We start from the raw sequence: 15,138 nt of genomic DNA, 5'->3' as shown, positions 1-15,138 counted from the left end.
GAGAGTCCGCCTGCCGATGCAGGGGATACGGGTTCGTGCCCCGGTCTGGGAGGATCCCATGTGCCGCGGAGCGGCTGGGCCCGTGGGCCATGGCCGCTGGGCCTGCGCGTCCGGAGCCTGCGCGTCCGGAGCCTGTGCTCCGCAACGGGGGAGGCCACAACAGTGAGAGGCCCGCATACCGCAAAAAAAAAAAAAAAAAAGACTGTCAAGGTGAATATTTTTAGGAAGCAAAGAATCTTTGATTATCACCAATAAATGCCTGTAACTATCATCAGATATAGATTTGCATCTATCAGATGCTATACATTAAGAAAAACTAGTGCTTTAGCCTGGGAACCTCTTGCCTGTCAAGCCCTGCTTCCAGGTTCTTTCCTTCCTTAGCAGTGTCACTACCTGGGCGGAATGAATGTCAATCAACTGTCGTAAGAGTGCCATGTTTGGGAATCTATTACTTTACAACAAAAATAACTTAACGCATAGTGTAAAAAAATGGCTTTTAAAAACTGTATTATAATAATCATATAGTTAAAAGGACTATGTAGCATATTACAGGAATACTAGAGAGCATCCCTGAGTCTTTCTCAATGGCAGAAGCAGGAGTGGTGAAAACACTTCTAGACCATTTGAAATGCCAGCAAAAGGAGAATATTAACTGCAGTTTTTGTCCTTTCTACATACCAGTTTTAGGAGCTCAAAAATAAATAAATTTGTTGTTTTTTTTTTAAACTTGAATTCAGCTTTCTGGTCAATGAGCGTCCCATTTAGCACAATACAACTACATATTGAATCCGAGAGCAAACATATGCATCTTTCCATCCTTTAGATTCCAACACTGTCACATGAACCCCTTGCAATTTCCAAAAACAATCAATTTTCACAGCAATGACTTAGTGTTAATAATGTAGTGGTCTTTCAAGATCAAAATAAAATGAAGTCTATCCACACAACTGCCAAGACCAAAGAGTTAGAGGCAAGGAAGAACCTTTCACTGAATCCCTCAGAAATGGCTCCCATAACAGCAGTAAGTGGCAAAGTACACATCTAGAAGGAAATACTCCCTTTTTCTTATTTAAAAATGGCCTGAATTTTATTTTTCAACTCAACTTTTTAAAAAATGAAGTAATTACTGTGTTTAAATGGATATCACAATTTTTTAAGATTCAAATTTAAAACCAAATTAATTTTCCAATATAAACATGAAAGATCTTACAATTTAAAAAAAAAAATAACCTGTTACCTTGACTCTTGATGTCAACAATTAGCAAATGGAAAAGACAAAAAAAATCTGAAAAAGATAGAGCATTTTGGCTCAAAAGTTATTTACAAAGTAAGTTTAGTTAAAGGAATTTTTGCCTTTAACCTTCTGACATTTTATTTTAGCCAAGAGTCTAAAATGAGAAAAAATATAAATGCAAATCAAGCAGTGCTTGGTTGTGCTTGGTTGTGCTAAAATGATTACATGAAATGTTTTGCCCTTCCCTATCCAAAATACCTTTAATTTAAATACTTACTCTGAGCCTGCAGCCATTTCCAAGTATGACGCTTCTGCTGTATCAACCCCCAATGGGATCACTATGCTCATGACGTTCGCCTCTGGTAAATTCGATTACTATGGAGTCCTATGCATTGGTATCCAAAACACTGGGGCATGCCAGCCACAGTGCTCATTGCAAACATCTAAGTGCATCCACAAACCCTATTTAAAAGAAAAGGGAACCAAAAGTTAAGAATCATCTTCATATTCCCAGCAACAGTCAACCTATAACAAAGGTAAGTAAAATACATGAAGAAAGCATTCTTTATTAAAATATCAATACCAATTGGAATTTGCTCATTTTGTTTATGTTTCTGGAATTAAGTTATGAGATTATGATCAAAAGAAAAGTTTCTGAATCATAATCTTCCTTAGGGAATGAATTTAGGATGCCAAAAGAAGGATTACTAAGGCATATTGCTTAGTGAGGAACCAACAAATATTATTCATTTTGAAAGATAAAACAATTTCTTATAGCACTATCCAAAAATAAGTCTTCTTGGTTCAGTGAATGATTTAACAATAAACTAACAAATATTGAGACTTACTGTGGACTAAGCATCATACTAAGCTTTTACATGGATGGTCTATTTAATTCTCACAACTCTGAGATAGGGATCTCCATTTTAGCACCGAGGAATTCAAAAGCAACTAAGGTTAAATAACATAACCAAAGTTGCTCAGTTTAAGAGATAAAACCAGAATTTGAACCAATTCTACTCTATTGTTTATATATTTTTTTTAAAATCTATTTTATTTGTAATAAAGTCAATTGTTTTATAGTGGCTGTGATTTTCCATACGACATAAATACATGTATATGGAGGGAGTTTATTTCTCCAGTTTTCTCCCATGAGTTAGTGATCCCTAGTACAGACAATTAGAAGAGAAATATACTTGAATATTTTTAAATATTCTTGTCATATACTTGAATACTTATTTTAAACAAACTTACCCATAGTAACAAAAACATATTCAGCTTCCGTAACAATTTTTCGAATCTAAATTCACTGTTTAACACCTGCTATATGTACTATATGTGAAATATCTACTCGAAATATTTTCAGCAATGATACGGTACAACTCAGAACAAAGCAGATAGAGATAACCATATAAACAAGAGAAACAGTCAACATTGTCCCTCTCAGGTTATACCTGAAATACTGAAGAGAAGTGTTTCTTCAAATAGCAGTTCTTGTATTTACCTTTAATTTTTACAAGTAAGCTTGAGAATATCTACTCAGGTTAATTCCTATTTCACAGATGATGCAGACTGCGAGCTCATATCTTATGGGAAAAAAATACTAAAATATGGAAATAACGAGGTAATAGTGGTTTGAATTGTCTAAGAAAACGAGCCTTTACTTTTAAACCATGTATAACTGGGGGAGAGCTACTAGATTTCAAGTTATAACAAAAATATACAATAACAGGCAATTGCACTTAAAAGTGAAAAACATGAGCATTGGAGCCTATCTCTAACTCTCTAACAGTAGATGTGTGAGCTAGGCAAGTTATTTAACCACTCTAAGCCTCAGGTTCCTTGTTTATAAAATGGGTATATATCCTCCTACGATTTCTGTGAAGAAAATGAAATAATGACTGTAAAGCATTTCATACACTGCATTATGCATATTTAGCAATCAATAAGTGGTAGTCACATAAGAAGAGTTGCTCTTATTTCATAACCAAAAAACTGTGTGGATAAAAAACTCTTTAGCTCTCATTTAAAGAGAATCTCCTAATAGTTTTTGAAAATAAAGTATGTAATTATGGTTCTCTATTTGCTACGATTTTACAGTTTTCACCAAATTAAAATCATCCTCTTAAAAAAAAAAATCATCCTCTAAAAACAATTAAAGCAGGGTGAGAAAAAGGAAAAACTGCCCTACCTCCTTTTCTGTACCTGCAACTGTTTTAGAATTATTTCATAAAAAGCTATATTTATTAACCTGCACAAAGCTATAAAATTATAAAATTAGATTCTAAATGACAAAATGCAAGCAATATATAAATCAAATGTTATATTATTCTGTATTTCTTTAAAATACTGAAAACTTGGACCTAAGAACAGATAATTAAAATTAAAAACAAAAATTCTCCTCCTGTTGGTAGCATCTAGTTGGTAGAAGTTTTCTTTAGCTCAGCTTACCTTAACATTAGACTCATAGGAAATCTTATATTTTAGGTATATGTTGTTAAATATTTCGTTGTATGTTTTTTAAAACCAGAGGCAGAAACTAGAAAGCAGAAGTCAAATAATTATGTATTCTTTTAGGTAACTGAGTAATATTTCCAACCTAAAACAATTTATTTGAATACGTATTTAATAGTGTCCCCCATTTTTATATAAATATACAGTCCTCAATAAACACTATATTTGAGCTGTTTTTAAATAGCAGTGAAGAGCTTGCCATAAGCTTATTTCAGACAATGGCTTATATTTTTGTGATTACTGCCTGTCTCTCAAATCCTGCACAGTGCGTAGAACATAAAAGGCACTCTACAAAGAACTGGTGAATGAATTAGAGCACCCAGGATGAAACTGCAGTTCTGGCCTCATTAACCAAGTGAGTTGTCAACCTATACAATTACACGCTATAAAAACAACCACATGACACCTTTTCCAGAAATGCATCTCTCATCTAGAATCACAGAAGCTCATCCCCAGGATAACAACTCATCATCACATCTGTAACAGAACCACAGACTCTGAGTTTGATGCAGCAAACAAGATGATCTCACAAATTTTCTCACAAGAGCTAAGAAGGCAAGAGGTCATATCTATTGAGACCATAAAGTGGCAAATATTTCACTATATTCATTAATATCAAAAACTCCATAGCCAGAAAACTCACGTTGTTTAAAAATCCAGCTGATACTTAAAGCATAAATTCATTAGGGTCTTTAAAAATAAGAAAAAAAGAAAGGGAAAGACAATGTAGTAAACGGAAAAGATGTGAGCTTATAACATAGGCATAACTAGAGAAAAAAATTCAACATGATACAAACAACTACCACAAAGCTTTCATATCTTACATGTGAACAAAAAACTGGTTATACAACTGGCAAGTAAAATATATACAAAATACATTGAGAATAAATGGCAGCCATTAAAGAAATAATATAAAAGGAAATACCATGAGATGTCTGGTAAATCTGAGGTCCAAGAAAGAATAAATGTCTTCACAAAACCTGCTATCCAGAATAGACCTAGAAACCAAGTGAACATAGGAGTATTGAGCTGTTTATAAATGGCATAAAATTATAGGTATTGATACTTCTAACATGGAACCTAAAATCAAAGACAGCAACTAATTCTTAAAAAAAAAATTTATTCTTCACTCTTTTATACAAATGAATGTAAACAACACAAGTAAAGGAAACAATGCTAAATACCAAATCAAACTGGAAAGAAACTGGGAAACACCGATATTAAAAACAGATTTAGGGGAATTCCCTGGTGGTTCAGTGATTAGGACTCTGCACTTTCACTGCTGAGGTGTGGGTTCAATCCCTAGTCAGGGAACTAAGATCCCACAAGCCTCGTGGCACAGCCAAAAACACACACAAAAAACAAAAAATACAAAACAAACAAAAAACAAACAAAACAACCCCACAGATTTAGCAGAGGCATTGATACCAAAATCAAACCAAACAAAACCCTAAAGTAGCAAAAATGAGATAAAAGGCAAGAAGGAAAAGCAATTAAATTAGAAAACAGTTTATCAGAAGAACTGGAAAACTGAGGCTGCTTTTAAGACCACATTAAGAAGTTCAGGGCTTCCCTGGTGGCGCAGTGGTTGAGAGTCCGCCTGCCGATGCAGGGGACGCGGGTTCGTGCCCCGGTCTGGGAGGATCCCACATGCCGCGGAGCGGCTGGGCCCGTGAGCCATGGCTGCTGGGCCTGCATGTCCAGAGCCTGTGCTCCGCAACGGGAGAGGCCACAGCAGTGAGAAGCCCACGTAATGCAAAAAAAAAAAAAAAAAAAAAAGAAGTTCAAAAAACAAAAAAATACCACTGAAAAGATAAATATGATACCCAAAAGGCAAAAAAGATGAAAATATGAGGAAAATTTTTTTCTAAAATTACAAATAAAGGGCCCAACCCAATTTAACATAATCTCTTCGAGGAAAGGGTCATTTATTATTACCCTTCAGTCCTTAATAAACACCTTACACAGAGCTCAATAAATATTTAAAATTAAATCCATGTTTACATTTTGGACATGTAACAAGAGAATAAGCAGGTGAATCTGGGGCTGAATTACTAATAGAAATGAAACAAAGAAACTTGAAAGAAATTGTGAGGTACCACATACCTGAGATTTTCTTATAAATCAGAAATTAAACTGCCCTCATTATTCATTTATGATTTTAATTTTACTTATAGCTTTGACTAAGGTATAACAAAAAAGGATACTAGTTAATCAAAATCTATTACCAAGTTACTACCTACGAAACTCTGGTCAACTCATTTCACTATTCTGGGCCTCAACTATAAATGGAGGCAGGTTAGGCTGATCATCTTACACTTTAAATTTTACAATCACATTAACAGACTAGTCCTGATAATCAAAATGACAGATAAATATCAGATTCTAAAAAGAATAATAGAATGAACTATGTATTTCTCTAACTGGGTGAATGTTAGTATTAGCCAGTGCTCTATAAGCACCTACCTGATACTCAAACGTCCCCAAATAGAGGTTATAATAATAATGATGATAAATACTGCTTACAACGCTTAATCCTCACAATGAGCCTATGGCATAGGTACATTTATTACCCCATTTTACAGATAAGGCAGAGAAGTTAAACTTGTCCAAAGTTCCATAGCTAATAAATAGAAGAATCAGGTTTTGAACCCTAACAGTCTGATTCCAGAACCTACACAGTAGTTTCCCTGAAATTAAAATTTGCCAGATGATTGGTAAAATAAATAAAATAAAATCCAGAATTTACAGTTAAGGGGGAAAAACTGACAACTGCCTCGCTCAAAAAGAGGAGAAATTAAATAACTACATAACTGTTTCACTGCAGAACATATGGACTGCATTCATTCTGGCACACTAAATGAAACAACAGTAACAAAATCTACTTTGCTCCTCCCCAAAACCTAATCTACTTAATAAACCTACATGCATTCCACAGCAATGCATTAAAACACTACAAATTAAGTAAAGATGCATGGGCTCAAAGTCTAAAATTTGCATTTAAAATATTTCAGGGACAGTGCAAAGCACATACTCAAAGGATAAAAATATTTAAATTCCCTATTATTTTTCAGGAACAAACAGATGCCTTGCTAGTGAACTGAAAGCAATCCAAAAGTTAAGGGAACCAGGCTCCAAATTTGAGATTACTAATGTATACATAAGTATACTCAATTCCTTATATACATCTATTTGTTAAGCAAAGACCACCTATCTAACCAGTTGAATTTTAACTTGAGTCTCCCTTTGATAACCATTTCATTCCTAGAGATAAAGAATTTCACCAATTCAACTTACACTATAATCTTTTATAGCAAATAAACTCTCTATTTAAAAAATCTTTCTTCTGGTAGTCAGGATTAATGCTGATGGACCTACATGAAAAATGGAAACCTATATATGAAATTCAGTGTTCAAAACACACAGTTTCTGGCTCTATACGAGAGTTTCAAAGAGTTTCACCATATCGTATTTTAGTACAATTCCGACCACTAGTTCTAAATTCAATATCAAAATAGCAATGCTTCAATTTTCACACTCTGCCACCTATTAATAATGGTTACTGATTCTCTTGAAGCCTTAGTTCCTCATCTGTAAATAGGAATAATCATAAAACATATTTCTGAATTGCTTCAAGGAATCTGTGTGCCACTCAGTTAATTATTAGCTATGATAACCAGATAACATTACTGGGAATTAAATATTTAGGAAAAGTCCTTAAAAAGATGAGTACTGGACCATATGATATCACTTACAACGTCACTGGAATCTAAAACATGATACAAATGAACTTATTTACAAAACAGAAACAGACTCACAGACATAAAAAACAAATTTATGGTTACCAAAGGGAAAGGGGGTTGGGGAGGAATAAATTAGGAGTTTGGGATTAGCAGACACCAACTACTATATATAAAATAGATAAACAACAAGATCCTACTGTATAGCACAGGGAACTATAGTCAATATCCTGTAATAAACCGTTAAACGAAAAGAAAAAAAAAGTATTGGAGAACAGTTCTCAGCTATTATACTTGTAAAAGTCAAGTAAACTATTAAGAATTTCTGATCTATTCTAGAATCCATTCTTGTCAGTAAAGGAGAAAGGATGCTTCCGTGTTGGACTGCAAATCAGAGAATGTGATAGAAGTAGCTTCACTTAAAAAGTTAACAGCCAGGGACTTCGCTGGCGGTCCAACCGCTAAGACTCCACGCTTCCACTGCAGGGGGCCCGGCTGATCCCAGGTCGGGGAACTAAGATTCCACATGCTGTGTGGTATGGCCAAAAAAAGGAGAAGGGAGGGGAAAAAAAAAGAAAAAAAAAAAGCCAACAGCCAAACCTCTTTATTATAAACTCTAAACATACTGTTTTGATTATTTTCTTAAAATAAAAACAGAGTAATGGTTAAAATAACTAGGGCATCAGGCCCTTGAAATCCTTTTTACAGAATTTTTGTCAAAACAAGATTGGCTCTAGTAAGAGTAAATTCTTTAAAGAATAAGCCAATGTCAACCCTCATGACATTACCCAACAAGCACCAAACCACCCCTATACAGCTAAGAATGAGGCACTTTCCCAAATCAGCCAGTATTTGGCATTACTTCACACTGGCTTACCTTGCAACCCAGTTTACCTTATCTTCAGCTCACTAGAGATTTGATATTGTAATCAAAATAAATTAAAGTATCTAGAAGTACAACCTTTAAAAAAAATGAATACAAAGAGTGAGGCTTAGTGTAAATTTTGGTTGATAATGATGTGCCAATGTTGGTTCATAGAATGTAACACATGTACCATAATGATGAGAAATGTTGATGGTGAATATGATATTGTGAACTGTTTGGCATCATATAATGAGGTTTGGGAAGCTATTCTGAACACCAATTCTTCACTCTGTCAAAGTACTGGTACACTCCTCCATTACCACCCCAAAACAACCTTGAATTAAAATAATTAATTTCATAAAATAATTAATTTCAATACTATCCAGTTTTTTAATGTACCACGTCATTATTTTAAAACAGTATTCATCATTCCCTAAAGTGTTGGATTTCACTAACCTCTGGTGTAAAATCTAATAAAATGCAGCCTTTGAAGCAATTCAGTGATTGGTAACTGGTTAGTCTCTGGGTGCAAATGTACAATTTCTGTTTCCTACACACACAAACTATTTCTAGAATGAGTTCAGTCTTTGTTCATACCCGACTATATAAGTTAACAAAAGTGATTTCATTCTAAACAGTTACCTATTCCCACTTTCTACTTGCCATGTGGCCCACGACTATATGTTGTAGAATGTACTGCTTGATAAACAAACACAGAAGAAAAAGAATCTTCAAATTTAAGAACTTCATCTTCCCAATTCCTTAAAATCTTACTTTTATGTACAAAAGTAATGAGTACTGTAAAGCATAACACCACATACCTTCAGTGGGTTCTAAACCTTCCTTTAGTTAAAAAAAAAAAAAAAAAAGAAATTGTTGTCTACATGAGCAATTTTTAAACTGTGCTCCCAATAGTCCTAACAGAGCTGGGGATTGAGATAATAAAAGAAAACAGAGTCAGGGAACTTAACAAAAGAAAATGAGAGACAATATGTTCTGCAGGTTTAAAAGGTAAAGTCTGAAGCTGCATGTTCTATGGGGTAGCTACGAAGTGAGAAAATAACATTAAGTGGAACACTACTTAGCATTATAAAGGAATGAACTACAGATACATGCAATACCTTGGATGAATCTCAAGGAAACTGTACTGAGTGAAACAAAGCCAATCTCAAAAATGTCACACATACTGTATAATTTCATTTATCTAACATTCTTGAATGACAAATTATAGAAACAAAGAATAAATAGTGTGGTAGTAAGAGCACATCACCAGGGATCCTTGTGGTGATAGAACTGTTCTGCATCTTAACTGTGGTGGTGGAGATACGAACCTACATATGATAAAAATGAAAAGAACTATATACACACACACACAAGTACAAGTACAACTAGGGAAATCTGAACATAATGGGTGAACTGAATCAATGTCAATATTGTGGTCATATTGTGCTACAGTTTTGCAAGATGTTACCACTGAGGGAAACCAGGGAAAGGATACAGAATTTCTATTATTTCTTACAATTGCCTCAAAATTAAAACTTTTAAAAGTGACATTAAAATTGTGGCCTTCAAACTTTGACTATTGATAGAAACTTTCCTACAAATAAAATCTTACACAGAAATCTAATCATCTATTTTTATTCTAGGATTAAAAAAACATTTTAATCTCCTATGCTTTTCCCAGTGATTGCTAGTGTCAACTTTAAATGTTGTGTTAAGGAGGCTACAGCCAGATACAAATGGGAGGTGGCCCCAGTGATTAATGATATTTGTTAATGGGCACAGTAGGCCCATTATTTGCTTTTTTACTTCATTATTTGCTATGTCTGCAGTTAAAGAAGGTGGCAAGGGAATGTCCCTGCCTGAACATCCTCCCACCTACCAGTTAACTTCCATTAAAAACCTAAGAATTCCTGAAGAATAGTTTGAAAATCATTGGCTAAAAGAAAATACTTATTGACTCAACATGTGACATAAAAACCTTATCGCACTGGTGAATTCTCTTGTCCAAAGGCAAAAAACAAAAACAAACAAAAAAACAGTCTTCCAAAAAGTAGTGTTAAAACATTGTAATTAAAAATCAAACAAAATCAACAATAAAAATCCTGCATTTATCTTTTAGTCACTCAACCTATACAATCAAGCTGGTTCATTCTTGCCTTTTTAGCTTTCAAATAAGTATGTCACCAGGAAAAGGCATACTTTTTGACTGAAACAAACTCGGCAATAATTTTATTCTCTCATTCTTGATTCTAATCTCAAGCAAAACAAGGTCCTCACTCTTCAGGATGAACTAAGTATTCCTTCTATCACTATTTCAATCATTTGTTTTAGTCTGAACCTTGAATCCTCTCATTTCCCTACAGAAAAACAATGTGCATCAAATCTAATTAATTAATAGGATTTAAGCAAACCTTTCTGATCCTACTGTCTACATTTTCTTATCTCAGACCTAGGTTACCAGAATAAGTTTCTAAGTAGTCTCTCGTCCTATTCTGACTTGACCTTTAAACCAGTGGTTCTCAAACATAGATCCACAAAATGCCGCTTTTCATATACCTGGGGTTAGGGGTTGAAAATAACAGATTCATAGGCCTCACCCTAGAGATTCTGATTAAGTAGGTCTGGGATGTGGCCTGGATGTCTTAAAAAAAAAAGAAAGAAGAAAGACATTTGCTCCAGCGCTCTATTTTAGAACACTTGCTGAAACATTGAATATACTTCAAAGCCCACTAGTTTCCTAATTTTGCCCTCTTCAAAAAAGCATAATAGCGGGCTTCCCTGGTGGCGCAGTGGTTGAGAGTCCGCCTGCCGATGCAGGGGACACGGGTTCGTGCCCCGGTCTGGGAGGATCCCACATGCCGCGGAGCGACTGGGCCCGTGAGCCATGGCCGCTGAGCCTGCGCGTCTGGAGCCTGTGCTCCTCAATGGGAGAGGCCACAACAGTGAGAGGCCAGCGTACTGCGCAAAAAAAAAAAAAAAAAAAAAAAAGCATAATAGCTCACAGTAATAACAGATTCCTAATCTTGGCATTATCAGGTTACCCTGTTCCATACTAATATCCCAATATATAAATCCACTGATTATGTCAGTCTTTTTGTGATTGTTGGCATATCCTTGTTCATTCTCCTTCAAGTTTTCAAAAGTCATTTTCCTCTATTTATATCCATCCCACTCTATAAATAAAAATCTTATTAAACCTTCGAGGATTGTTCAAGTACCAGCACTTCCTTGAAGCCTCAACTTCCCAATTTTGACATCTCTGCCACAAAACTAGCTTTGAGATCTCCAGCAGATCAACCTCCTGAGCACTGTTTCCTTATCTGCAAACAAAAATTTGACTACGTTAACTCAAAAAACTGTTACAGCTACAAGGTCTCTTATACACTAATCTCTTCCCTTCTTAACTTCCCGAAGAATATATTACTTACATTTTTTTAACCACTGGTTTATATTTTGACACACTTTTTGGAAACAAATGTGAGATATACAGCTTCCCCAAATAGATCACCTACTTCACTCTATAGCAAGAACTGAAATATTTATATATTAGCTCTCAAGGCTTGGAACACAGTGGCTAAGATACCACCTAAGTTATTCTTGCTTAAACCACACTTTCTTTAACACATTTAATCCTCTCCTCTCCTTTTAGATGAACGTGAACATACCTTAAAAACAAAACAAAAAATCTGCCATTAAAGAATGTTAGTGACTGATTTCCTTTAGGAACCTTTTTTTTTTTTTTGCATTAGGCGGGCCTCTCACTGCTGTGACCTCTCCCGTTGCGGAGCACAGGCTCCGGACGCGCAGGCTCAGCGGCCATGGCTCATGGGCCCAGCCGCCCCGCGGCATGTGGGATCTTCCCGGACCGGGGCACGAACCCACGTCCCCTGCATTGGCAGGCGGACTCCCAACCACTGCGCCACCAGGGAAGCCCTAGGAACCTTTTTTTTAATTGCGTCTTTCTCCCTTATTACTCTAAAATCTGGTTGTCCTTTAAGGCTCAATCCTCCCCATTATTAGTCTCCACCAAACTTGGACATAACCATTAATTCCTGATTTCCTATTCCTAGCCATCTACAAGATATATATCTATTCAAATACCTGCCATCACTACACAAATCAAACTTTCAAACTGAATCTTTTTCACACACCTCTTCCATTCCAGTTTTTATTAGTATGCTTTTCTCCCAGTTCTCTCTTTTTTTTTTTTTTCTTTTTTTTGCGGTACGCGGGCCTCTCACTGCTGTGGCCTCTCCCGTTGTGGAGCACAGGCTCCGGACGCGCAGGCCCAGCGGCCATGGCTCACGGGCCCAGCCGCTCCGCGGCATGCAGGATCCTCCCAGACCGGGGCACGAACCCGTGTCCCCTGCATCAGCAGACGGACTCTCAACCACTGCACCACCAGGGAAGCCCCCAGTTCTCTTTTTAATCGTTCTTTCTCTAGTCTATTACATTTGGTCACCCCGTCTTCTGTGCCTCCCCAGTGCTTCAGATTCACTCTTCCTCAATTTCTGTGGCCCCCACCATGATCTTCATCATCTGAATAACTTCCAACGACCAACAACTCTTCCAGCTTATCACCATCAAGTTCTGAGTACTTTGTCTCCAAACAATGTAAGAAATCTTGAGTGTTAAGCATTACTCCAGCCAGATTATGGCAACTATTCTTTCAAAATACAATAAATTCAAATTCATTCATTTAACATACTTACTGAGCACATACTATTCCCTGGATACTGTTCTAAGTGCTGGGGAAGGAGCAGTGAACAACATTAAGCTGCCCTTCCTTCTAGAGTAATGAAAACAAAAACAAAACTAAACAAACGGGACCTAATGAAACTTCAAAGCTTTTGCACAGCAAAGGAAACCATAAACAAGGCAAAAAGACAACCCTCAGGATGGGAGAAAATTAAGTTGCTCTTAAGACACCTCAAATGAGCTATGACAATCTAATATAATCAAGGGTATCTTAGAATAGTTTTCTTCAATAACTGCCTTGGATTAATAATTTGTGTATTCTCATTACCATGCCAAGAACTAGTCCTTTTTAAGGATCAGTGGAAAGCTATGATGATTTTCAAATGACTTGAATTAAAATTCTTGATCAGTCCCTCTTTAGCTATGTGACCCTCAGACTGTCTAGGCCTCTCATGAAAAATGGGTAAAAGATCTACCGGCAGAGTTGCTGTGCAGGGAAAATAAGATATGTAAATACACTGTAGATACTCATTTATGGATGTTAGTGTTGTGCCTCTTAGAATTAAAGCTATGAAGTTTATATTTTCCAATCCAAAGATAATTTAATCAATTCCAGTCCAAATATTGTTGGCGACCAAGGACATACAAATGGTGAAAGAACACGTGAAAGAACAAATGGTTAAAGAATACATGTGTTTAAAATATTTATTTTGGGGCATCCCTGGTGGCGCAGTGGTTAAGAATCCACCTGCCAATGCAGGGGACACGGGTTCAAGCTCTGGTCCGGGAAGATCCCACGTGCCGCGGAGCAACTAAGCCCGTGCGCCACAACTACTGAGCCTGCGTTCAAGAGCCCGTGAGCCACAACTACTGAAGCCCGTAGGCCTAGAGCCCGTGCTCCACAACAAGAGAAGCCACTGCAATGAGAAGCCTGAGCACCGCAACAAAGAGTAGCCCCCACTCAGCACAACTGGAGAAAGTCCATGCGCAGCAACAAAGACCCAACACAGGCCAAAAAATAAATAAATAATAAATAAATACATTTAAAAATTTACTATCAAATCTTAAGTCTAAAATAAGAGTACTTTAATTTCTAAGTATCTAACAACCTACAAAGTCAGCAAGAGACCAAAATGAATAAAAAAAGGAAAAATACTTTCCATGTTTAAACCGTTTACTTTTATGTAATTTTTCCCAGTCCTTTGATCCCAGGGCTTACAGTGTTCAAAGATCAGCTTCCCCCTCTTCATATGTTAATATAAAAACAAAAACCAAAACCTAAAAATGGAGGACTGGTGTATTACTACTAGAGAGTTGAAACTTAGAGAAAAAGTCTATGTATCTTACTCAAAAATGAACTATGGCATTAACAGATCTAAGTCTCTATTAGAAAAGCTTTTAGAGGCATATAATCACTGAGAAATTTTACAATAAGGAAAGAAATAAAATGTCAAGAATGAAGTTGGTAGGGCCTCCCTGGTGGCGCAAGTGGTTGAGAGTCCGCCTGCCGATGCAGGGGATACGGGTTCGTGCCCCGGTCTGGGAGGATCCCATATGCCGCGGAGCGGCTGGGCCCGTGAGCCATGGCCGCTGAGCCTGCGCGTCCGGAGCCTGTGCTCCGCAACGGGGGAGGCCACAACAGTGAGAGGCCCGCATACCGCAAAAAAAAAAAAAAAAAAAAAAAAAAAAAAAAAAAAAAAAAAAGAATGAAGTTGGTAGATACAACGAGCTCTATAGTGACCAGTATATTTGCTATAAGACAGGCTGCACCCACTTTCATTTTCAAACTTCATTGTAAAGACCTTTATGTGAAGAGATTAAATGAAAAATAATCCACATGTACTGAGCTGAGCAGCCACTCTTATAAAAGTCATTTGAACATGAAGAAAGAAGTTGCTGTGTGAAATCAGGGACCGAACTAGAAACACTTTTGCCCAAATCCATAATGAACCACTTACTTCAGTCTATAAGAAGCATAAACCTGAAACTTCTTCTAAGTGATAGTTTAGGCTATACCAGCAGAATGTCTTCTGAAATCTCCACCATGACTCTAGATTAAATTTAAATGATAAATACCACAGCTT

The 15,138-nt window shown here is 36.4% G+C and overlaps 1 protein-coding gene across 3 annotated transcripts in view; it reads right to left on the bottom strand.

The window, feature by feature from the left end:
- Positions 1 to 15,138, bottom strand: part of KMT2E (lysine methyltransferase 2E (inactive)) — an 89,041-nt gene that overhangs the window by 61,954 nt on the left and 11,949 nt on the right. For 2 of the 3 annotated variants that reach the window (XM_060107942.1, XM_060107944.1), the window contains exons 2-3: positions 4,674 to 4,746; positions 1,512 to 1,696 (exon numbers count right to left, since the gene is read on the bottom strand). In XM_060107942.1, coding sequence (XP_059963925.1) covers positions 1,512 to 1,582 — 71 coding nt within the window. In that variant the 5' untranslated portion in view covers positions 1,583 to 1,696; positions 4,674 to 4,746. The remainder of the gene's footprint in view (positions 1 to 1,511; positions 1,697 to 4,673; positions 4,747 to 15,138) is intronic. The other variant, XM_060107943.1, reaches the window with a different exon arrangement.

The sequence above is a fragment of the Mesoplodon densirostris genome, chromosome 9, assembly GCF_025265405.1.
Source record: "Mesoplodon densirostris isolate mMesDen1 chromosome 9, mMesDen1 primary haplotype, whole genome shotgun sequence".
NCBI classification, from domain to species: Eukaryota; Metazoa; Chordata; class Mammalia; order Artiodactyla; family Ziphiidae; genus Mesoplodon; species Mesoplodon densirostris.
The sequence above is the reverse complement of the archived record's forward strand: the minus strand, read 5'-3'. Positions and strand labels throughout refer to the sequence as shown.